At 48.0% G+C, this 24,445-nt stretch overlaps 2 protein-coding genes and 2 pseudogenes across 18 annotated transcripts in view; 3 read left to right on the forward strand and 1 right to left on the reverse strand.

Annotated features, from left to right (window-relative positions):
- Positions 1-6,398: 6,398 nt before the first annotated feature.
- Positions 6,399-8,225, forward strand: LOC100390673 (histone deacetylase complex subunit SAP25 pseudogene; annotated as a pseudogene).
- A 649-nt stretch (positions 8,226-8,874) lies between these two features.
- On the forward strand, positions 8,875-9,707 carry LOC100389952 (large ribosomal subunit protein uL18 pseudogene; annotated as a pseudogene).
- A 7,290-nt stretch (positions 9,708-16,997) lies between these two features.
- SOWAHC (sosondowah ankyrin repeat domain family member C) lies at positions 16,998-22,024 on the reverse strand. The gene has a single exon (XM_008980255.5). The coding sequence runs from the start codon at positions 21,894-21,896 to the stop codon at positions 20,295-20,297; it is 1,602 nt and encodes a 533-aa protein (XP_008978503.3). The 5' UTR covers positions 21,897-22,024; the 3' UTR covers positions 16,998-20,294.
- Positions 22,025-22,228: 204 nt separating this feature from the next.
- SEPTIN10 (septin 10) overlaps positions 22,229-24,445 on the forward strand; it is a 79,704-nt gene continuing 77,487 nt past the window's right edge. For 9 of the 17 annotated variants that reach the window (XM_078348878.1, XM_078348881.1, XM_078348879.1 and 6 more), the window contains exon 1: positions 22,229-22,622. Coding sequence is in view for 5 of the 17 variants with exons in the window: in XM_035271863.3 (XP_035127754.1) it covers positions 22,593-22,622 (30 nt within the window). In the remaining 12 variants the exon portion in view is untranslated. Of the gene's footprint in view, positions 22,623-22,732; positions 22,905-24,445 lie in introns of those variants that run through there. The other 8 variants (XM_078348875.1, XM_078348876.1, XM_035271868.3 and 5 more) reach the window with 4 other exon arrangements.

Below are 24,445 nucleotides of genomic sequence, written 5' to 3' on the forward strand. Positions count from 1 at the left end.
TTTTTGTATTTTTAGTATAGATAGGTTTTCCCCATGTTGGCCAGGCTGGTCTCGACCCCTGACCTTAGGTGATCCAGCAGTCTCAGCCTACCAAAATGCTGGGATTACAGGCATGAGCCACCCGCCTGGCCTCAATCTTGAAAACTTTCTATACTTGTATGATACATCCCTCAACATTACCTTCACAAAGTCTTTCCTGATCCTTGCTTTGTACTCTTTTAGGAAATCATTAGTCAGGTGTGGCTATGAGAGGTAACAGAGGAGAGGTTGGGGAGAACAAAGTGCATTATACTCATGAGTCCTAGAGAAAGGAGGCATACCGCTACACAGGCCACACAGCCAGGAGCCACGGAAGGGTCAGGCCGTGGCCTTTACGGTGGTTTTCACAGGAATGGCAAGGCAGGGCAGGGGGGACAGTATAGGATTGGCTAGTGTGGTTAATTCTGGTGGGCTCTAGACTCTAGGGATGGTCGCTGGTTGCCTGGTACTACCTGGCCTTGGGATAATTGAGGCAGAGGATCTTTCTGCTCGAGTTTGTAGGCTGGCTCTGCATTGGTTCATTTGCCCATCAAAGGCGTGCTCCAATCTGAGCCTGTTGGTTCTTATCTTTAAGAATTGGCTGCCCCAGGGAGAGTTTGTTTTGATTTCATTTGATTTTTCTTGTTGTTTGTTTGTTTATTTGTTTGTTTGTTTTGAGACAGAGTCTTGCTCTGTTGCCCAGGCCGGAGTGCAGTGGCATGATCTTGGCTCATTGAAACCTCCACCTCCCGGGTTCAAGCAATTCTCCTGCCTCAGCCTCCCGAGAGGGAGGATTTTTTTTTAAAGATGTCAAAACATCATAATATACATAAATATATATGTATGCACATATGTATTCCAGCTAGAGTATTGTAATTAGACACACCTGCACACACACACATAATATATGCAACCCTCCAGCTGAAATTTCTCCTGTCTCCTAAATCTTAGTATCATCACCTTGTCTGACTAGCCCACATGTATTTTCTTCTCATTCTTTCTTGCACTGCAGTTATGTGTGGGCATGTTGTGTTTTACTTTTGACTGGGAGCACCTTAAGGGCAGAGCCTGGGACATCTAGCTCACTGTGTTCTCCATGGGGGAGGCACTGCTGCTCCCAGTATGAGCTCTAGAAATTGCTTTTTAATGAATAAATATCAGCAGGGTACATAATGAATATGTGTATTTACCAAATCATACTCATACACATATTTTCATACTTACTATTCAAATTAGTACAGAATGGTGTTGAGATTTAAAAAATCAAGTCTCAACTTAGTAAATATGTGTAAGTTAATTATTATACTAAGGTAGAAATTTATCATTTTTTAAGCTTGTGAAAATAAACCCCAGGAAAATGAAAAAAAAAATGTGTGTGTGTGTGTGTATTATATATATATATAATGTGTGTATATATATATCACACACAACTTTAGGCCAAGTGACATTTGTACTTGCTGGCAGCTCCTCAGTATTTTATATATTAGTTAAACATTTTATTTATTGAATTTATTTTTGAGACGGAGTCTTGCTCTGTCACCCAGGTTGAAGTGCAGTGGTGTGATCGATTACAGGCATGCACCATTAAGCCCGGCTAATTTTTGTATTTTTAGTAGGGACAGGGGTTTCACCATGTTGGCCAGCTGGTGTCAAACTCCTGACCTCAGGTGATCCCAAAGTGCTGGGATTACAGGTGTGAGCTGCTGCACTCACGCCTAGTTAGACATTTTAAACAATTCTCAGACTGCATGCCAAAAGCACAAACTTCCTCAAAAGGGAAGGGAAAAATAATTGCAACTCACTTAAGTAATTTTTGGTACGAATAAAAAGAAATCTACTAAATAAAAGTAGATGTACACACTACCTGGGATGGGCTTTGAAAAAGTAGCATGTCAGCCAGGCGAGGTGGCTCAGGCCTATAATTCCAGCACTTTGGGAAGCCGTGGAGGGCGGATCACCTGAGGTCAGGAGTTTAAGACCAGCCTGGCCAAGATGATGAAACCTCATCTCTATTAAAATAAAAAATAAAATAAAATAAAAAGCTGGGTGCAGTGGCTCACGCCTGTAATCAGCACTTTGGGAGGCCGAGGCAGGTGAATCACGAGGTCAAGAGATCGAGACCATCCTGGTCAACATGATGAAACCCCATCTCTACCAAAAATACAAAAAATTAGCTGGGCATGGTGGTGCATGCCTGTAATCCCAGCTACTCGGGAGGCTGAGGCAGAAGAATTGCCTGAACCCAGGAGGCGGAGTTTGCGGTGAGCCGAGATCGCGCCATTGCACTCCAGCCTGGATAACAAGAGTGAAATTCAGTCTCAAATAAATAAATAAATGAATAGAAAAAGTAGCATATCATCTTATTGGCAAAGTGCCTTAAAGCACAATGTGGATAGGTTGGAATATGTATATAAACAAGCAGAGAGCTTTAAGAAAAGGGAAGAGTTTAGTGAAAAAAAAAATGTATCTACCTGGGAAAGTATTAGAATGTAAATGAGGATATAAATGATGGAGGCTTAAATTAGTATAAATGGAAAGTGACCATACTGGGAATTGTGGGAATCTATTTTTTATTTTATTTTATTTGAGACAGAGTCTCACTTTGTCATCCAGGCTGGAATGCAGTGGTGCGATCTTGGCTCACTGTAACCTCCACCTCCCAGGTTCAAGCAGTTCTCCTGCCTCAGCCTCCCAAGTAGCTAGGATTGCAGGTGCAAGCCACCACACCCAGTTAATTTTTGTGTTTTTATTAGAGACAGGGTTTTGCTATGTTGGCCAGGCTGGTTTGGAACTCCGGACATCAAGTGATCCACCTAGTTTGGCCTTCAGATTACAGGTGTGAGCCACCACGCCCAGCTGGAATCTGCCTTTTTAAATGTGATTCCCTGCAGTGGTTTACTAGCCTGGAGCATTTCTGCATAATGGAGGGTGGCTGCAGGCCGAGCTCTCAGAATCCTCCTAGAAGATGTCCACGAGATGGGCCACAGGAGCAGCCACCACTGTTACCATCCAGAAGACAGAGAATTGAGAACTCACTACCCTGTGTCCCTCAGAGATGTACATATGCACCCTCTCCATCCCAGCAATGCAAAAATTGTACATATGTTCACCAAAAACCTTTCATTGGAATGTTCATTGTGGCACCCCTACATGACAGCTCCCCGAATGAAACTACTCAATTGATTATCAACTGTTGAAGGGATAAATTGTGTTATGGTCACACAACTTTATAGCAATGAGTATAGACAGTCTATCTAAGACTATAAGCAACAATATGGATAACTCTTACAAACATTGCTGAGTAAAAAAACACACTTTCTGTATGTCCACACAAATGGAATTATGAAGTATATACATAGTACTTCATAATTCCATTTGTGTGGACATACAGAAAGTGTGAAAGCTCACCTAAGGTGTTAGATGTCAGGATAGTGTCACCCTTGTGAGGAAGATCACTCCTGGCAGGGACATAGGAGAGGCTTCTGGGGAGCTGACAATGTTTCCTGTCTTTTTCTGGGCACTGTTTACACGTGTGTGTTTAGTTTATGAAAAATCATCATTATATAAACACAACATATTTGCTTTGTTGTAGGCATTTTATATTCTTCCATTAAAAACTGGTCAGGCAGTGGCTCACGCCTGTAATCTCAGCACTTTGGGAGGCTGAGGTGGGTGGATCACTTGAGATCAGGAGTTCGCGACCAGCCTGGCCAATATGGCAAAACCCCGTTTCTATTAAAAATACAAAACTTAGCTGGGTGTGGTGGCCCATGTCTGTAATCCCCGCTATTTGGGAGGCTGAGGCAGGAGAATTGCTTGAACTAGGAGGGCAGAGGTTGGAGTGAGCTGAGATTGTGCCACTGTACTCCAGCCTGGGTGACAGAGTAAGACTGTCAAGAAAAAGAAAAAGAAATTCATCTGAAAGAATCAACTGCTTTCACTATTCTGACCATTATTCTGGACCATGACACATGCTTTTTTTTTTTTTTTTTTCTTTTTTAATGGAGTCTCTATTGCCCAGTCTGGAGTGCAGTGGAGTGATCTTGGCTCACTGCAACCTCTACCTCCCAGGTTCAAGCTATCCCTCCTGTCTCAAACTCCTGAGTAATTGGGGTTACAGGCATTGCACTCCCACACCCGGCTAATTTTTGTATTTTTTGTAGGGTCGGGGTTTCACTGTGTTGACCAGGCTGGTCTTAAACTCCTGACCTCAAGTGATCTGCTCACCTCGGCCTCCCAGAGTGCTGGGATTACAGGCGTGAGCCACTGCACCCAGCCAAGAACTTAATAACTTAAGATAGTGTTTCTGAAGCAGGCCACGGATGAAACTTTGTGGCAAGAACCAGTCCTCCTTGCCTCCCTGTTTCCCAAAGAGCCATTTTTGTCTAGGTGGGAATCAGTGTCTCCCTGAAAAGTGATGGAAACTGCTATTTTTTTTTTTTTTTTTGAGACGGAGTTTTGCTCATTACCCCGGCTGGAGTACAATGTCGAGATCTCCGCTCACCACAGCCTGGTTCAAGCAATTCTTCTGCCTTAGCCTCCTGAGTAGCTGGGACTACAGGCGTGTGCCACCATGCCCAGCTAATTTTTGTATTTTTTTAGTAGAGACGGATTTCACCATGTTGACCAGGGGAAATTCATTTTGAGACATTTTTTTAAATGGATTAGAGAATTAGTTTCAGAAAAGGAACCTAAAATTGGCCCCAGTTATAACCAGTTCTCATAGAGCCTTTCTCATAGGGAGGAAGGAGTTCGCCTGAGTTTCCTCCTTATGAGTGTGAAAAGGAAAGGTTTCCACTTTCTCAGTCTTCTAGAAACTAGGGGAAAAGCCAGGTACAGTGGCTCATGCCCATGATCCCAGCACTTTGGCAGGCTGAGGTAGGTGGCCTGCTTGAGCCCAGGAGTTTGAGACCAGCCTAGGCAAAACACAGCAAGACCCTGTCTCTACAAAAATGAGCCAGACATGATGGCGTGTACCTGTGGTCTCAGCTATTTGGGAGCCTCGGAGGGGGAAGTTGCAATGAGCCGAGATAGTAACACTGCACTCCAGCCTGGGTGACAGAGACCCTGTCTTTAAAATGGAGGAGTTAGCCCCGGTACCTTCTGCCCTGCACGCTGGTGACGAGCAGTGCCGTGGCGCTCTGGCGCTGGGAGCTGGGCGTGTTCTGGACGGGCAGCGGCTTTGCGAAAGCCCTACTCCGTGGGCCCCAGCGCCTGACGACGGCCTGCAGCCACCCAAAGACCCTGCCACGCCACTCTCCCCGCAGCTGCCCAGCGAAGAACCAGCTACGTCCCCCTGGCCTACTGAGCAGTCCCCAGAACCATGCATGCCCGAGGAGATGGGGCCTGGAGCCCCTACACGGGAGCCGGGGAGCCCAGCCGAACCCGAGGGCCCGGACCAGGCCCAGCTGCACCCCGTGGCCCAGCCTGGCTCCTCGGCCTAGAGGAGGGGTGAGATGCTTGCAGCGTGCGCGTCACACCAACATGATGGGGATGCCTGGCGCCTGCCGGAGACAGACAGACAGACGCCTGCTCCCAGGACTGAGCCTGCGCCGGCCCTGCCCGCCCTGACATGGTGCTGAACCTCACCGAGGCCCCCCGCGGTCCGTGCCCAGTCCCGCCCAGCTGCCCCCGCTGCAAGCCTGCTGCTCCAAGCTCACCCGGCTGCCACAAGCCTGCTGTGGGTCCGTCCTCCTCGCCGGGGTCCATCCTCTTTGCCGGGGTCCATCCTCCTCACCAGGGTGTGTCTTCCTCACCCGGGTTCGTCCTCCTCACCGGGATCCGTCCTCAGAGGCTCTAGGCCGGTCCTCTCTGCAGACCCTCGATCACCGTCTGCACGAGTGAGCAGGCTGCCCACGGCCACACTGGTGCTTACCAGCTGCTTCGTCCTTCTGGTGACCTCCTTCCTCACGGTGTCCAGTTCTCCGGGCTGAAGAGCGGCTTTCTGCCTCTGGAAGGCATCGCTTTTCCCGCCTGAGCAGATTGGAGACCCTGGGAGGTTTGGGTGCCACCTAGGACACCGAGTGGTGGCCGGGGCGGCACCTGGACCCTGACACTGGGCGGAGGCAGGCCGGTGGGGCAGGGTTTCCGGCGTGAATGAGGCTGGCCTCATGTGAGTGGACAAGCTGCTCCCCTGGCCAAGGCCCTGCCACCCTCAATCAGTCCTGAGGCCCCTGGCTGCGCCTGCATACTCCTCCCCTTCTCAATAAACGGTCGCGACTTCTAAAAAAACTGTCTTTTGTGTGTGTGTGTGTGTGTGTGTGTGAGCAACATGGCCATTTATTCACTTGGGTGCAGGTAGACTAAGCCCAAAAAGGGCATTAGCAAAGGGCAGTGGGATAGGAGTTGGTTTTTATAGGTTTGGGTAGTTTTGGGGGGCCATGGGTATTGCAGAGTAAATTCAGTTACAGTGGTGGGGGTAGGGGCAAGGAGTATACATGACCACAAGTTCAGTTACAATGGCAGGGTTCGGTGAGAGGTATTTACATGATCACAAGAACAGTTTAAATGGCAGGGTTGGGTGAGGGGCTTGTGGGAAGCTCCGCGGGGTGATCAGGGACAATGGCAAACGCAGGCAGGTGGTGGGAGATTTCAGCCAAGGCAAGCAGGACTTCAGACTTTCAGGCTCCAGGCTTGCATATGGAGACCTTATATTCCTTCCTTCTTCTCAAATTGTTGGTCAGTCCTATGCTCGTGGTCTCCAGAAACTTCTGTAGCAGGTCTGGAACAGTAGAGGAAGTTCTGGCTGTGTCCTGCAAGAGTCTGAGCCCTTCAGGGAATGCTTCTTTGCCCCTTTTCTCTCTCTGTAGACCAGAAGAGGATCACCAAAAAATAGCATTAAGAAAATAAAAAGGTGCTCCTGTGTTGCTCCAAGTGCTCAATCCTCCTGCCATCGCAGCCATCCTGGCCTCGGGGGCGGCGGCCCCCAAAGGTGGTCCCGGTCGGCGCCACGCTGAGCGCAGAAGCCTCTGTCTGAATGGCTCCTCTTTTGGGAGAACACAGACGCCTTCCACCAGGAAGGGTCCTCGGACTCCACCCAAGAACTACAGGGGAACCAGGGCCCCCGCGGCCGGGGCAGTCCCGCAGCCGAGCGCAGCCGGGTGCGCGCCACCGCCCACTCACCCTGTGCCTGCCGCAGCCCAAACCTGGCCCCGGCCAGGAGCCGAGAGGACAGCGGGGATCGCGAGCTCCTGCCCGAACGAGCTGGTGCGTCCGCAGCAGAGTCGGCACCTGAAGGACATGGAGATGGACCTATCATTGCTGCTCTTCCTGGCTCCCAGGGACTGACTTCTTGAGATTGGGAAGACTGTGGAGAAGAGCACATGGGCCTCTTATTTCCGAAGCTGGATGGAGGCTGCAACTCTCCGGAAGGAAATGAGCTCAACTTCCCCAAACCTCCCCCCTGCAAAAGAAATTTTAAGCTTGGACACTTGGAACCTGCCCCAAGACCCTCACTGATGCCCTTAGGCATCCAGATAGCTTATTGAAACATCTGGTCCAGGCCCATCTCTGCCTGGGGAGGGGTGGCCCACAGGAGGGATGCGCTTTGCAGAGAGGAAATGGCTCAAACCAGATACTGCTTTGTTTGTTTTCCCTGTGAATGAAAGACCATTTTTCTCTCAAAAAAAAAAAAAAAGGCCCTGTTCTCCCACCGGGGGACCAACTGTAGCTCAGAAGCCTCCTTCTCAGGCCGGATACTATGTCACCCCTGGTTCTGGCCGCTGTATGAGGCAGCCTCAGGCAGGGGTCCCCGGCCCGTGGCCCCTGCCACAGGGCATCAGAATGGATAGCAGGCACACCCAGATGCAGGGTTCCCGGTGATGTGCCGTGAAGACATCTTCTTCTCAGACCCTCTGCTGCCCCAAGGACAGCGCGTCCCCTTGTACCTTTCCGAGGCCCCCCAGCAGGTGATAAGCTTCCTGAAGCTGCTGCCGCCACCCCCCGTAATGTCCCCCTGGGTCTTCCCCAGCCTGTCACCCTCCCCAGGCCGCTTCACCGCCTGGCTCAGTGGGCCGGAGCTGATAGCTCTCACCGGCCTGCTGCAGATGAGCCAGGGGGAGCCCAGGCCCAGCTCCTCCGCAGCTGCCACACCGGCTGCTGGCCCCCCAGACCCTGCCTCTGACCGAACCAGCCCCTGTGGTGGCTCCAGCAGTTCTCATGGTGCTGACCCCTCTCTCCTACAGACCCCAGACACCCATTGTTCATAGCCTTCTTGGAGCAGGGTGGGCTGGTTGTGTTGACAATAAGTGTTGGTTTGAAAAAAAAAAAAATCCCTCCTGGTGTTTGACCTAACCAAGCAGTGGTGGAGCGCTGGTTGAAGGAGCTCTATGACCATGCTGAAGCCACGATCGTTGTCATGCTCATGGGTAACAAGAGTGACCTCAGCCAGTCCCGGGAAGTGCCCACTGATGAGGCCCGCATGTTCGCTGAAAACAATGGGCTGCTCTTCCTGGAGACGTCAGCCCTGGACTCCACCAATGTTGAGCTAGCCTTTGAGACTGTCCTGAAAGAGAGCTTTGAGAAGATATCCAAGCAGAGACAGAACAGCACCCGGACCAATGCCATCACTCTGGACAGTGCTCAGGGTGGGCAGGAGCCTGGCTCTGGGGAGAAGAAGGTCTGTTGCATCAGCCTCTGACCTTGGTCAGCACCACCCTGACCCAACTGGCTTCTGGTACCCCTTGTCCCCACCTCAGCCCCAGGACCTTTCCCTGCCCTTTGGTTCCAGATGTCAGACTGTTCCCTGTTCACAGCACCCCCAGGGCCTTAAGGTCTTCATGACCTATCACAAATACCTCTTTTATCTGTTCACCCCTCACAGACTCAGACCCTCAAATAAAGCTGTTTTGTATAAAAAAAAAAAAAAAATACAACACACCCAAATACAGGATGATAGTTGGTGTAACAAACAGATATATCAGAGATATCATTTGTCAGATTGCTTATACCCGTACAGAGGGGTATAATAATGATAGTCTTCGCAGCATATGCACATGAACTGCCAAAATATGGTGTGAAGGTTGGCCTGACAAATTACGCTGCAGCGTATTGTACTGGCCTGCTGCTGGCCCGCAGACTTCTCAGTAGGCTTGGCATGGACAAGATCTATGAAGACCAAGTGGTGGAAAACATTGATGGTCAGCCTGGCACCTTTACCTGCTATTTGCATGCAGGCCTTGCCAGAACTACCACTGGCAATAACGTTTTTGGTGCCCTGAAGGGAGCTGTGGATGGAGGCTTGTCTATCTCTCACAGTACCAAACGATTCCCTGGTTATGATTCTGAAAGCAAGGAATTCAATGCAGAAGTACACCGGAAGCACATCATGGGCCAGAATGTTGTAGATTACATGCGCTACTTAATGGAAGAAGATGAAGATGCTTACAAGAAACAGTTCTCTCAGTACATAAGGAACAGCGTAACTCCAGACATGATGGAGGAGATGTATAAGAAAGCTCATGCTGCTATATGAGAGAATCCAGTCTATGAAAAGAAGCCCAAGAAAGAAGGTAAGAAGAAGAGCTGGAACCACCCCAAAATGTCCCTTGCTCAGAGGAAAGATCAGGTAGCTCAAAAGAAGGCAAGCTTCCTCAGAGCTCAGGAGTGGGCTGCTGAGAGCTAAACCTAACAGTTTTCTATAAGGATTTTTCAGATAAAGACAATAAACTTATGGACAGCAATTAAAAAAAAAAAAACTTGCCCATCTCACAAACATGATTTTGCTCTCAGACTGTTCTTCAGGTTTCCATCTGCAGCCATCTGTGAGTTGTCTGGGGAATGTTGCTTGAGGTCTGTTCCTCTTTTTCTTCTCTTGTAGAGGAGTAATGAATAATCTAGGTATCTGAGAATCTTATGATCTTGTCTGATCATACCAAGTGCTGCTAAAGATGTGGTGCAAAGAGAACTCTCATATGCAGTAAGGATGTAATTAGTGCTCTCCTGGAGAGTAACGTGGAAAAACTACTTGGAAATGCAGTTGAAGACACACATACCCTTTCACTCAACTATTTCACTTCTCACCACATATGCTGTTCCAGCGGTAGCCTTGTGGGCAGCAGCATCCACTTCTTAGAAATGCAGAATCTGGCTGGGCATGGTGGCTCACACCTGTAATCCCAGCACTTTGGGAGGCCAAGACAGGCATAGCACCCACCTGAGGTCAGGAGTTCAAGAGCAGCTTGGCCAACATGATGAAACCCCTTCTCTACTAAAAATACAAAAATTAGGTCGGGCACAGTGGGTCATGCCTGTAATCCCAGCTACTCAGGAGGCTGAGACAGGAGAATCACTAAGTAATGCAAGTAGCTTGGATTACAAGTGCCATTACACCCAGACCTGTTTGTTTGTTTGTTTTTAAGTCACAACTACTCCTTAACTACTTCCTTCTCCACAGGTCTGGGCACACACCACCCAGCTGCAGCCCACTCCAGCAGACTGGACACCTGCATACCATTCTGGACACCCCAAAGCTAAAGACCCGACAAGGCCAAGTGCAGTGGCTCACGCCTATAATCCCAGCACTTCGGGAGGCCAAGGCGAGTGGATCACAAGGTCAGGAGTTCGAGACAAGCCTGGCCAACATGGTGAAACCCCGTCTCTAGTAAAAATACAAAAATTAGCCCTGTGTGGTAACGGGTGCCTGTAATTCCAGCTACTCGGGGTGCTGAGGCAGGAGAATTGCTTGAACCTAGGAGGTGGAGGTTGCAGTGAGCCGAGATCACGCCACTGCACTGCAGCCTGGGTGACAGAGCAAGACTCCATCTCAACCGAAAAAAAAAAATCCCAACAAGAGCTCCCCTTCTCAGGAAAGGCCCTATTGCCAGCTTGCCTGCAGGAGTGACAATGGCAGCAAATGCACTTTACTTTTACGTCCCTCATCTGCAAGGCAGCTTGGCAGAAGCCAGTCTAGTGAAAATCCTCAGAAATCAGGTCTCAGTAGCATCCTTGTAAGCCTAAGAAATGTACCAGCTTCTGGAAGGGGGCCCTGAACAAGTGGGCTGGAATGGAGTTGAGTGGCCAGTCTGCACAGCAGCCTCACTCACCTCCACATTGACTGGCTGATGTTGCTGATGTCCACCTCTTTTTTTTTTTTTTGAGACGAAAATCTCACTCTGTCACCAGGCTAGAGTGCAGTGGCTCAATCTTGGCTCACTGCAACCTCCACCTCTTGGGTTCAAGTGATTCTCCTGCCTCAGCCACCCCAGTAGCTGAAACTACAGGTGCACGCCACCACGCCAAGCTAATTTTTATATTTTTAGTAGAGACGGGGTTTCAGCATGTTGGCCAGGATGGTCTCAATTTCTTAACCTCATGATCTGTGCACCTCAACCTCTCAAAGTGTTGGGATTACGGGCGTGAGCCACCATGCCCAGCAGTGCCCACCTCTTTAGTCCAGTTCTGTCTGATGTGTTAAGAATGGAAAGAAAGCCTTCTCAGGGGCATTTTGTTTGTTTTGTATTTTGTTTTGAGATGGAGTCTCACTCTGTTGCCCAGGCTGGAGTGCGGTGGCACAATCTCATCTCACTGTAACCTCCACCTCCTGGGTTCAAGTGATTCTCTTGCCTCATCCTCCTGAGTAACTGGGTCTACAGGCATGTGCCACGATGTCTGGCTAATTTTTTGTATTTTTAGTAGAGACAGGGTTTCACCATGTTGGTCAGGCTGGTCTTTAACTCCTGACCTCAAATGATCTGCCCACCTCGGCCTCTCAAAGTGCTGTGATTACATGCCTGAGCCACTTCATCCAGCCCCTCTCAGGGCTATTGGATGTTATCATCTAGATGCTACTGTCAGTGAGTTCAAGAAACAGAATAAAGAAGAATAGGAAGGTCATAGCAAGGGAGACCAAGGTCTGCCTGTTATTTTAATTCTTTTTTCCCCTTATTCCTATTTTCTAACACAGAAAATACATACTCTAGAAAATCATATTTAAACATCTTGCTATGTTTCATTCTAATTTTTTCTTTTTTAGATGGAGTCTCACTGTCACCCAGGCTGGAATGCAGTGGTGCGATCTCGGCTCACTGCCACCTCTGCCTCCTGGGTTCAAGAGATTCTCCTGCCTTTGCCTCCCAAGTAGCTGGGACTACAGGCGCCTGCCACCACACCGGGTTACTGTTTTATTTTTAGCAGAGAGAGGATTTCACCATGTTGGCCAGGCTGGTCTCAAACTCTGGTCCTCAGATAATCTGCCTGCCTTGGCCTCCCAAAGTGCTGGGGTTACAGGCGTGAGTCACTGCGCCCAGTCCTAATTTTTTTTTGAGGGGGGGAGATGGAGTCTTGCTCTGTTGCCCAGTCTGGAGTGCAGTGGTGCAATCTCAGCTCACTACAACCTCCACCTCCTGGGTTCAAGTGATTCTCCTGCCTCAGCCTCCTGAGCAGCTGGGACTACAGGGGCACACTACCACCCCGGCTAATTTTTTGTATTTTTAGTGTAGACGGGTTTTCACCGTGTTGGTCAGGATGGTCTAGATCTCCTGACCTTGTGATCCACCCACCTTGGCCTCCTAAAGTGCTGGGATTACAGGTGTGAGCCACCACACCTGGCCTCTAATTTTTTTCTTAAAGAAATGAAACACCACAGATCTAGTTCAGTTTCTCCACTTCACTCCCCTTCTCCCAGAGGAAACCATGTCCTTAATTTTGTCTTTGTGGTCAGTACTCTGTCTAAGCATGCTTGTAACCCCAAACAAAACAAAATATTGTTTTCTGTTTATATTTTGTATACAGTATATCCTACTCTACATTTCAGTCTGCAATTTGCTTTTCTTTCCCTTCATGTTATGATTTTGGATGCAATCCATGCTGTTATATATGGCTCTACTTCCTTCATTTTTAACTGCTTTATACATGTCATTGTATGACAGCATCACAATTTATCTGTTCTCCATACGTTGGCTTTTTGGGTTGTTCCCTTATCTATTGTTATTACAAACCATGCTGCAACAAACACATATACACACATGTTTGAGAGCTCCAGGCTGGTGCCCGGAGTTCCCAGGGTCGGTTAAAACACATATTCCAATTCAATGGGTGGGGCCTGAGATTCTGCACTTCTTTTTCTTTTCTGAGATGTGTCACACAGTCTGGAGTGTAGTGGCGTAATCTCCATTCACTACAACCTCTGCCTCCTAGGTTCAAGCAATTCTCCTGCCTCAGCCTCCCAAGTAGCTGGAATTATAGGTGCCCACCACCATGCCAGGCTAATTTTTTTTTTTTGAGACGGAGTCTTGCTCTGTTATGAGGCCAGAGTACAGTGGTATGATCTCAGGTTACTGCAAACTCTGCCTCCCTGGTTCAAGCAATTCTCCTGCCTCAGCCTCCCAAGTAGCTGGGACAAGAGCATGCCACCATGCACGGCCAATTTTTGTATTTTTAGTAGAAACGGGGTTTCACTATGTTGGCCAGGGTAGTCTCGATCTCTTGACCTCATGATCCACCTACCTCAACCTCCCAAAGTGCTGGGATTACAGGTGTGACCCACTGCACCCTGCCTAATTTTTGTATTTTTAGTAGAGAAGGGGTTTCATCATGTTGGCCAGGCTGCTCTTGAACTCCTGAACTCAGGTGATATGCCTGCCTTGGCCTCCCAAAGTGCTGGGATTACAGGTGTGAGCCACCATGCCCAGCCAGATTCTGCATTTCTTTTTTTTTTGAGATGGAGTTTCGCTCTTGTTACCGAGGCTGGAGTGCAATGGCGCGATCTCAGCTCACCACAACCTCCGCCTCCTGGGTTCAGGCAATTCTTTTCTCTCAGCCTGCTGATTAGCTGGGACTACAGGCACGCGCCACCGTGCCCAGCTAATTTTTTGTATTTTTAGTAGAGATGGGGGGGTTTCACCATGTTGACCAGGATGGTCTCGATCTCCTGACCTTGTGATCCACCCATCTAAGCCTTCCAAAGTGCTGGGATTACAGGAGTGAGCCACCACACCTGGTCAAAACTTTCTTATAATCAAATTTACTCTTGAAAATCTCTTATATCTCTCATGAAGTAAAAGTATAATAAAGCCAAATTTATCTTTAGGAAGGGAATAACTTGCTGTTCTTTTGGCTGAATTCCAGATGAACTCATTGGCTTGCATTTAGGAGCCATGTTATATTAAAAATAACTTTATTGGCCAGGTGCAGTGGCTCATGCCTGTAATCCCAGCACTTTGGGAGGCTGAGGCAAGTGGATCACCGGGTCAGGAGTTCAAGATCTGCAAGGCCAAGATGGTGAAACCCCGTCTCTACTAAAATTACAAAAATTAGCTGGGCGTGGTGGCAGATGCCTATAATCCCAGCTACTCGGGAGGCTGAGGCAGAGAATTGCTTGAACCTGAGAAGCGGAGGCTGCAGTGAGCCGAGATCCCACCACTGCACTCCAGCTTGAGTGACAGAGCAAGACTCTGTCTCAGAAAACAAAACAAAACAGAAAAAAAAATTTTATTCACATAGCATAAATGCATGTTATTGAATTATCCATACTATGTAACACTATAAAAATATTTACTGTATTCCATTAAAAGACCCTTACTGAGTACCTTGAACATGCCAGGCACTGTATAAGGGTGGTACACTTCTCACACATTCTTTACCAAGGCATGGATGTGGAAAAATAGGCTGTTAATTAACAGAATGAGAAAGCTACTTACTAATATGAAACTGACATTTTAAGATTGAGAAAAAAAGTATAGTGTTCTTCAGGGAAAAAGCAGGTAGTTTTGTGAACCACATGACTGCTGTATCTTGAGAAACAAGTTCCTGTAGAGTCATCTTCTAGCCCTCTAATATTCAGTGATTTATGAAGACTTGAGTAATCATGGAAGGAATACTGGTTTACAGCAAATTCCAAGTATTTAATTCTGGAATTAACCATGTAAGAAACTCCAGGCCGGGTGCAGTGGCTCATGCCTGTAATCTCAGCACTTTGGGAGGCCGAGGCGGGCAGATCGTGAGGTCAGTATATTGAGACCATCTTGGCCAACATGGTGAAACCCCATCTCTACTAAAAATACAAAAATTAGCTGCGCGTGGTGGTGCACGCGTGTAGTCCCAGCTAGCTGGGAGGCTGAGACAGGGGAATTGCTTGAACCCAGGAGGAAGAGGTTGCAGTGAGCTGAGATTGTGCCACTGTACTCCTGCCTTGTAACAGAACAAGACTCCACCTCAAAAAAAAAAATAAATCCTCCAAAATACTATTTGATTTGGCAAAATAAAAATAATTTTCACTAGGAAATTTTAAAAAATATCTGTAACTGCTTAATAAATCATTTTAAGACATGTACTTTATTTTTTTGAGACAGTTTTGCTCTTGTTGCCCAGGCTGGAGGGTAATGGTGCGATCTTGGCTTACTGCAACCTCCATCTCCTGGGTTCAAGCGATTCTCCTGCCTCAGCCTCCTGAGTAGCTGGGATTACAGGCGTGCGCCCATGCCCAGATAATTTTGTATTTTTAGTAGAGATGGGGTTTCGCCATGTTGGTCAGGCTGGTCTCGAACTCCTGCCCTCTTGATCTGCCCACCTCAGCCTCCCAACGTGCTGGGATTATAGGCGTGAGCCACCACGCCCAACCAAAACATGTATTTCTAAGGAAAGAAGTCATTCTAGAAAAACAAAATACGGCCGGGCGAGGTGGCTCAAGCCTGTAATCCCAGCACTTTGGAAGGCCGTGGCGGGTGGATCACGAGGTCAAGAGATCGAGACCATCCCGGTCAAAATGGTGAAACCCCGTCTCTACTAAAGATACAAAAAATCGCCATTGCACTCCAGCCTGGGTAACAAGAGCGAAACTCCGTCTCAAAAAAAAAAAAAAAAAAAAAAAGATACAAAAAATTAGCTGGGCATGGTGGCAAGTGCCTGTAATCCCAGCTACTCGGGAGGCTGAGGCAGGAGAATTGCCTGAACCCAGGAGGCGGAGGTTGCGGTGAGCCGAGATCGCGCCATTGCACTCCAGCCTGGGTAACAAGAGTGAAACTCAGTCTCAAAAAAAAAAAAAAAAGAAAAAGAAAATACTTATCTAGTCTTTCAGTTACCCTGAAAAATATTTTATAGGTTGTCATAAAACAACAAAAACCCCAGCAGCCATCATAGCAGGAGCTCCCAGAAAGAGCAATAGTGGGCAATTACTCCAAGGAGTACCACATCCCTTTGCCATTCTAGAGTTGAATTTTGCTAAAAATACAGATCACAGGCAGCCTTGATGAGGAAATTAATTCATTAACTCTCAAAGCTTGACAGAGGTTGAGAAATGAAAAACGGTATTCCTACACATCTCGAAGTCAGCCCTGGGTAGGGAGGGTTTATGGCAGATAGTGTGTGTACAATCTATACAGCTTTTTTTTTTTTTTTTTGAGATGGAGTTTCACTCGTTCGTTACCCAGGCTGAAGTGCAATGGCGCGATCTCGGCTCACTGCAACCCCCGCCTCCTGGGTTCAGGCAATTCTCCTGCCTCAGCCTCCCGAGTAGCTGGGATTACAGGCACTTGCCACCATGCCCAGCTAATTTTTTGTATTTTAATAGAGATGGGGTTTCACCATGTTGACCAGGATGGTCTCGATCTCTTGACCTCGTGATCCACCCGCCTTGGCCTCCCAAAGTGCCGGGATTACAGGCTTGAGCCACCGGGCCCGGCATACAGCTTTTTTCTAGGTAGTGGTAGAGGTATTACCTTCTCTCCAAGTTGATTCCTCCATCACTGGTGCCAAACTATAGGAGTTTTGCTAAAAATGTGGCAGTTCAATGTGCAGAAAAGATAACATTGTGAGAAAGCACTGACTCTTAAGATCTTACTAACAGCCGTTTACTATGTGACAACCTGAACAACCACTAACCTTCATTTTCTTATCTGTAAGTGAGGAGTATATGTCTCATAATCTTAAGGGATAGGAAAAAAGTCAAATAAACTGAAACTTCAAAAAGCATTCTGTGAACTGAAAAACACAGTATATGTAAAAAGCCTAAAGGGAGACAGAAATTTAGGCAATTCAGAGAAAAATTCTTTAAACATTTTATTTTGACAAAACAAACTTTACAGATTTTACAATCTCCCAAATATCACTTATTTAAAAACACAATAGACAAGGCAACCTAGACTCCAAGATTTCAGGCATGAAAAAACTAGTACCAGATATTCATGTTATATAATTGAGTTGCATTTTACATATCATGAAAGTAAAGACAAATGTGACACTCACTAGTTTCAAGTGTACCTTTTAAGAAACATATGGATATACTTGGATTTTTTAACCATAGTGTCATATCAATAAACATCTAAGTATCTGACATATATTTTTCCATTAAAGGTAAGCACAACTCTATGAACATCAAATTATATCAATCATTTGCTTTTGATAATCTTGACTGGAAACTGAAAAATAAGAGGAATATAGAGTTAAGTAGCCAAAAATGCTACTTACTGTACACAAGCACATCATGACAGGAATGCTAGAAGTAGTTCCCCTCAGGAATGGGTTTTTGAAAATTTAAAATAGTTTTATCGAAAAGTTAAAGCCTTTAGGGGGGAAAACCATGGTAAATGACATATTGACTCACTCTCTAAAGACCTAGCAAATTATAGATTTTATGTAATTAGTAACCAACATATACATTTAAGAGATTAATAATGACTGTTCACCAGAAACTTCTGATGGTTCTGAAGCACCTATTATTTTGTTGTTGTTTTGAGATGGTGTTTTGCTGTTGGTGCCCAGGTTGGAGTGCAATGGCAGGATCTTGGCTCACTGCAACCTCTGCCTCCTAATTTCAAGCAATTCTCCTGCCTCAGGCTCTGGAGTAACTGGAATTACAGGCATTCGCCACCAGGCTAATTTTGTATTTTTAGTAGAGACTGGGTTTCTCCATGTTGGTTGGTCAGGCTGATCTTGAACCCCCGACCGCAGGTGATCTGCCCACCTCAGCCTCCTAAAGTGCTAGGATTATAGGCGTGAGCCACGGTGACCAGCCAATTAAGCATCTATTCTTTCTTTTTTTTTTTTTAAAAGATGGGTTTCACCATGATGGCCAGGCTGGTCTTCAACTCCTGACCTCAGGTGATCCACCCACCTCAGCCTCCCAAAGTGCTAGGATTGCAGGTGTGAGCCACCACACCCGGCCTGCATCTATTCTTTAGAGTTACTATAGCTTTACAGGTCTATGAAATTTAAGATTCCTCAACAGGACGTTATAACTTTTTCTGCACTAGATACAGGCAGTATGTATAGATTTAGAACAATGACTGCTTTTCTCCTTCCAGGAGCCTATTTATACAAAATTAGATTGGTTTTTCACCCACGTATATGCATAAAAGTGCTTCTCAAATGTACACAGTTCAGTTCATATCCAAAATCCTACAAAGGGCACACAAACGGATAGTTTATATATTTTGTATTTTCATTTATTATTATTTTTTTGAGACAAGAGTCTCACTGTTGCCCAGGGTGGGGTGCAGTGGCATGATCTTGGCTCACCGCAACCTCCACCTCCTGGTTTTAAGTGATTTTTAAGCCTCAGCCTCCTGAGTAGCTGGGACTACAGGAGTGCGCTACCATGCCTGGCTGATTTTTGTATTTTTAGTAGAGATGGGTTTTTACCATGTTGGCCAGACTGGTCTTGAACTCCTGGCCTCAAATGATCTACCTGCCTCAGCCCCCAAAAGTGCTGGGATTACAGGTGCGAGACACCATATCCATCTTTATACAAATTCAATGACCATCTAGACAGAGATGTCACAAACTTGTTACAAATTTCTATGAACTGCTCTGTGCAGTTCACACATGTGTTCATTCATCATGCAGGCTGTGAACTCCCTTATCCTGTAGGCTGTAGGTACGTAGGTTTCTGCGATTACACGACCCAAAGACTAAAGGAGAAGTCTTTGCTTAAATTAGTCCCTCTCAAAAATGGTTTCTAATCTTAAACAGATTTAATATGCTTGTGGGTTAAATTTTAACATTTACGAAGTAATTACGAAGCCATTTACTCTAATATAAATGAATGAAATATAATTAAGAACCACACTTAAATAAATCTTTAATGAATGGTATTTTTCATTTACATACAAAGGAATTTAATAGCCAGCAGCATTTAAATATAGAAACAGTGCCATCTCTTCTCTATTCCCTTTTATAAAGTGCCATTAACCGGATAGATTTCCTACCCAGATTTTCAGTAACTAGAACAGGTATCTAATTGTCAAGAAAAGGTTGGAAAATTAAGTTCAGCATTTTAAACATATGCAACATTGCTTCAAGTCATACAGACTACTAATGTATTAAAATAAAGTGTATCTTATGTGAGAATCATTAAGTTGTTTAATAATTACTTCACAGAAACATGGGCTCACTAATATTCAGGCCAATTTGTGCTAATTATTGAAACCAGAAACAGTTTGTAGGTAATTCAGCTCTAAGTACCATTAAATAGGGTTATGCCAAATAGAACAACAGTTATATGATCCTCAGAAGCCCCAGCAAATTCAAGCTTTTAGAATAGTAATACAAGTTAGTGAGAATCAGAACAAGAGGCAGCATTTTATTTAAAAGTACCATAGGTTGCTAAGTGCTATCTTCCTTAAATAAAGTTTTGTGCCGTTATTAGTGTACCTTAACACTGGTGTACCTTAATAGTGGTGTTAGAGATAGTTCGGTGGAAACCATACCACAGAAGTGAATGTTGCCTGTTTCTTTAGTTCAGTGATTAAAACTGAAATTGCTTTAAAAAAAAATAATTGAACTGTGACTTACAATACACATAGAATACAAAGGGAATTCTCATTTTATTCACAAATTAGTATTTTTGCATTTCAACTCCGATCGAACCTTCAGTAGTACCTTAAAAAGCAAATTAGTGAAGAAAAAAAAAAAGGGGGGGCAGTAAGTTGTTTTCACACTTAGAAATACTACCAGTTTCATTACAATTTGCGTTTTTTTTGCTCTTGAAAGAGTAACCCCTTATAAAATCAGATACATAAAAGTGCACAATTCCTTACTTTGCAGGCATCCAGGAATGGTTAAAGGAACTCTCATTCATTCATTCTGTTTCCCCAATTTAGGTCCATTTCTAGTCTCCAGAAACGGACTCCAGGGCAGAGAAGAGGCACAGGTCAAGGTATAATGAATCTCTTAAAAAGAAATTCACTTTCCCCAGAAGGCTAGCTAACTCCGCCCCATCCATTCCAATCCCTCAAGTAAGAATGCATAATTTACATTGTATTTCTAGTCTCATTTACTTACATCACCTACTATTGAATTTCTGAAGACAAATAAATCTTTGCATTTTCTAAAAGAAACCATTTTTACCCAAATATATTGGACTTTGGTCTCAATTTGAAGGAGGAGGAGCGGCCTTTAACAGATCGCTCCTCCTCTACTTCCTCCTCATCCTCGACATCCTCCAGTGGCTGTTCTGGGTCCCTGAAAGAGAGTGTGGTGTGGACAATCTGGGTTCTGAAGCGGATTTTGTTGAGTCTGGGTTTTATACGTCCACTAGAGCTGCCCGAGGCTTTGCGCCCTGGATCCTTGGCTTTGCCTCCGACGCACCCCTCAGCCGAGTGGTGATGGTGGTGGTGATGGTCTCCTCCATCTTCTAAGGGGTGTGAGAATTTGTAGGTGATGAGGTGCGAGGGAAGCACCTTTGAAAGCCGCCAGCGCCCACCGCCGCTGCCCGCGGCGCTTTCCCCGTCTTCCTCCTCCAGAGCTCCCACCAGGTTCTTGATCTCCTCCGCGATGCTCTGACTCAGGTACTGGGAGGCCTTTTTCCCACTGTAATCCCTGATTTCCACATCGGCGTCGTAGGCCCCCACCAGCAGCTTCACCACCTCTATGTTCCCGTGCATGGCTGCCAAGTGCAGGGCGGTGTAACCCCCGCTCGTCCTGGCGTTGATGTTCACCGGCAGCTGGTGCTTGTTGGCGAAGTTGACTAGCATAGCTAGAAGCTCCTGCCTTCCGTGCTTGGCCGCCCAATGCAGGCAGGTGAAGCCAGTAATGAAGTCCCGTTTGAACAGCAGGCTGGGATCACAGGTGAGCAAGCCCTCCAAGCTGTCCCACTTGCCATCGGAGGCAGAGAGCATCCAGGCGTGCTCCAGGGGGTCCAGCGTCACGGAGCCCCCGCCGCTGCTCTCCTCCTCCACTGAAGAGGCCACCGATGCGCTGTCTGAGTCGCCCCCGCCTCTGCTGCGTACTCCCCCGGAGAAGTTGCCCGGGCTGCTGCCCCCGGGACCCACGCTCCTCTTAAGCTGCGGGGAGCTGCCCATCATCAGGTCGCGGAAATTCTGGCGGGCCGGCCTCGGCGCGATGGCCCCCGCAAGGGAGCTGCCCCTGTCCGCCTCCTCGCAGCCATGGGGCGGGGACTCCAGGTCCTCGCCGGGCCCCGCGGCCGGCGTCCAGAGTAGGGGCTGCACGTCGCGCCGCGAGTTCTTCCCGGGAGCCCCGGCGCTCAGGGGCGGCCTGTGCGCAGCGGCTGGGGGCTCCCCCTCGCCCGGCTCGAGGCCCCGTCCGGGGTGCGCCTCCGGGACCGCTGTGTCGAGGAGCAGATCGCGCACCTCCGGCCCGGCCGGGCTGTCTGGGGCCTCAGGCTCGGCGGTCACCTGGATTCGTGGTGGGTCCCCGGCTGGCGCGGGCAGCCCCGCACAGAACCTCTTCTTGAGGTGCACGTACTTGGCGCCGTCGGCGGGATCAACGCGCACAGTGGCCACTGCGTTCACTAGCTCCTTGAAGCGCGCGCGGGCGCGGGCACGCTGCTCGGGTTCGCCGCCTAAGGCGTCCTTGAAGTGCTGCACCAGCTCCGCATGCCGGGCCCGGCCCCCGCGCTCCGCCAGGAAGCGCAGCACCGCCTCGGGGCCCAGCGCCGCCTCTGGGCCCGGGTCCGCCTTCGGGCCCCGCTCCGCCGACCCCTCCATCCTGGACCGCGCTGTTGCCCCGCCAGCGGGACGCTCAGCCCGGTCCCATCGCAGCGGGCTCTCAGAGGCTGGCTCCCGACAGCGATGGAGTCTAGCGGGCTTAGCTGGTCACCCGCCTCCGCGTCTGCGGCCAGAGGATTCGGCCACCGCCTCACTGGGCCGCGCCCGAGCGGACACGCCCCCCGCACCCCCACCCCGCGCCCACGCCACCAGGCCACGCCCACATCCGCTCCTCGCGGTCTCGGCCACACCCACCTAGGCGGTCCCGCTCTAGGGTCCGCCCACTTCCGGCCTTTCAGGGCCGCAATCACTGCTCTGCAGTCTCCGCTTTCATTCCTCGTGCCCTCTTTCTGGAGTCGCGGCTCTCCTTCTGCCCGCCCCCATACTGACGCTCAGTCCTCTGAGGCGTCTAGGGCAGTCCCTGCGAGGGGCTTGCTTCGCGCTCGCCAAGCGCTCAGCGTGTTCTATAGGGCCTCCGCCCCGACCCCGCCCCGCGTCCCCTCTTCCCGTCTCCCGCCTCCGGAGGCCGCCTTCTCGGCCCCGCCCTTGTCCCTTCACTGTCTACGAGGCGGTCCCACCCCGTGCCCCGCGCCCCTCCCGTTAGTGCAGCCCTCCCGCTTTCCCGCCGCCGTCGCCAAGACCAGCAGCTCGGGGCCGGGCTGACACCGCCGCTTCGCCTCACCCCCGCCCTCGACCATGGCATCCTCCGAAGTGGCGCGGCACTTGGTGAGTCCCGCTGAAGCCGGGGCCCCTGTCCTGCGCTCCCCGGCCCCCGCGGAACTTCCCCGGCCCGCGGGTCGCTTCGTCCAGTCGAGGATTGGGACCCGCGCCCCCTCGGGCCCCGCCCGCCCGGCTTCCGCGGCGGCTGGGCGCGTTGGGCGGGAGAGGATCCTCTGCGGAGCCTGGGCGCGGTCGGATCCCGACTTGAGGGGCGCGGCGCCAGCGTCGGGATGTTGGGGGACTTCTTGCACTGCTTCCCGGTCTTTGCCAAAAGTTAAATCCGTAACGGTGATTGTGGGTCTCTCAGGGCTATAACGGTATTGAAGGCGCAGTGCGGGCGGATTCAGTAGCGGTCATCTTTCACAGCTGTGAGCATTTCCGCGCCTTCCTGGCCGTAGGAGAAAGCCCGGCTTCCCTGGCTTTTCAGAAGCTCTCCGGTTTTACCAGACGGTGTGATCGTCCAAGTTTTCCTCTATTACGATTTTGAACCTTTTTTTTTTTCCCGCCGTGACACTTTTGTACTCAAACAATGCGTTTGTTCAGTGTTTTGAACCTTACCAGTTACCTTTGTATATTTATCTTGCTTGCTAGTAAGCCAGCGGTTTTCAAAGTTTGTTTACAGCTATTTTCATAATAGTACCAAGGTCGTGTACATTGAGTTTTCCAAAGGCTACGTGATGTGGAATGATCTCACCACCGTTTGGAGGGCCGATGGAGTATGTCTTTGTGTATTCTTAAAAACAAATCCTCCCTTTTAATTTCTGATACTATAAACATCATTGGTTGTAAACTATGTAAACAGAAGCTCTTTGGAGACTGGAGACCAAAAAGTTTGTGAACTACCTCACTAAGCAGCCTCCTACCGGAGAAGTTTAAATTGTAGAAACAGTTCAGACTGTAGGCTGAGAGAGTAGTGGATCTGTCCAAAATGACACCGTTTGTTTGTTTTATAGAGCCTGGACAAGGATTTTTCTCCCTCTCTTTATTCTATCGTGTATTTAAAAAAAAATCTCAGTTTTTCTGTCTGGACCACCTTGTCTCAGTTGCTGTGTTTGTGTGCATGTGAGTGGGGGAAAATTGAGGGGTGTTGGTGAGGAAGATGTGTTTTATAAACTGATTTGTAGAGATTGTATCCAAACACACTTGAACAGAAGAGAGAACTTCTTTTAGGTGATGTTAGATTTCTTTTTAATTGTACTTAATTTGCTTTGAGGCTAACTACTCATTTTCGAATTAAATTTTATTTTTCATTAATTGTATATTCTGTACAGTTGTAAGAAATAATACAGTATAGTGAGAATCCTGTACCCTTTACCCAGCTTTCTTCAATATCTGGCAAACCCATAGTACAATACCACAGCCAGGTATGGTATTGGTATGGCGTCCTCCGAGGTGGCGCGGCACTTGGTGAGTCCCGCGGCACTTGGTGAGTCCCGCGTAATTAACAATACCATTGTCATTGATTGGTACAGTGAAGATAAAGGGTGTTCCCAGAACCAGGAGGATCCCATGTTGCCTTTTTATAACCACACTCACTTCTTTGCTGCCCCACCTCCTCCTTAACCCCAGATAATCAGTAATTCGTTTTTTATTCCTATAATTTTGTCATTCCAAGACTTAATATAACGGAATCACCCAGTTAGTAACCTTTTTAGATTGAATTTTTTTTTACTCCGCAAAGTTCTGGAGATTCATTCAGGTTGTTGCATGTATCTAGTTTGCTGAGGTAGTATTCCATGGTATGATTGTGCCACAGGACATCTAGGTTGTTTTCAGTTTTTGTCTGTTGGGACTAAAGCTGCTATGAACATTCATGTACAGTAACTCAT

Source organism: Callithrix jacchus, chromosome 14 (assembly GCF_049354715.1).
Source record: "Callithrix jacchus isolate 240 chromosome 14, calJac240_pri, whole genome shotgun sequence".
NCBI lineage: Eukaryota > Metazoa > Chordata > Mammalia > Primates > Cebidae > Callithrix > Callithrix jacchus.

What these genes read in the sequence shown, in the direction of transcription:
- SOWAHC (XM_008980255.5), bottom strand. Translation starts at nt 21,896, where the DNA reads ATGGAGGGGTCGGCGGAGCGGGGCCCGAAGGCGGACCCGGGCCCAGAG.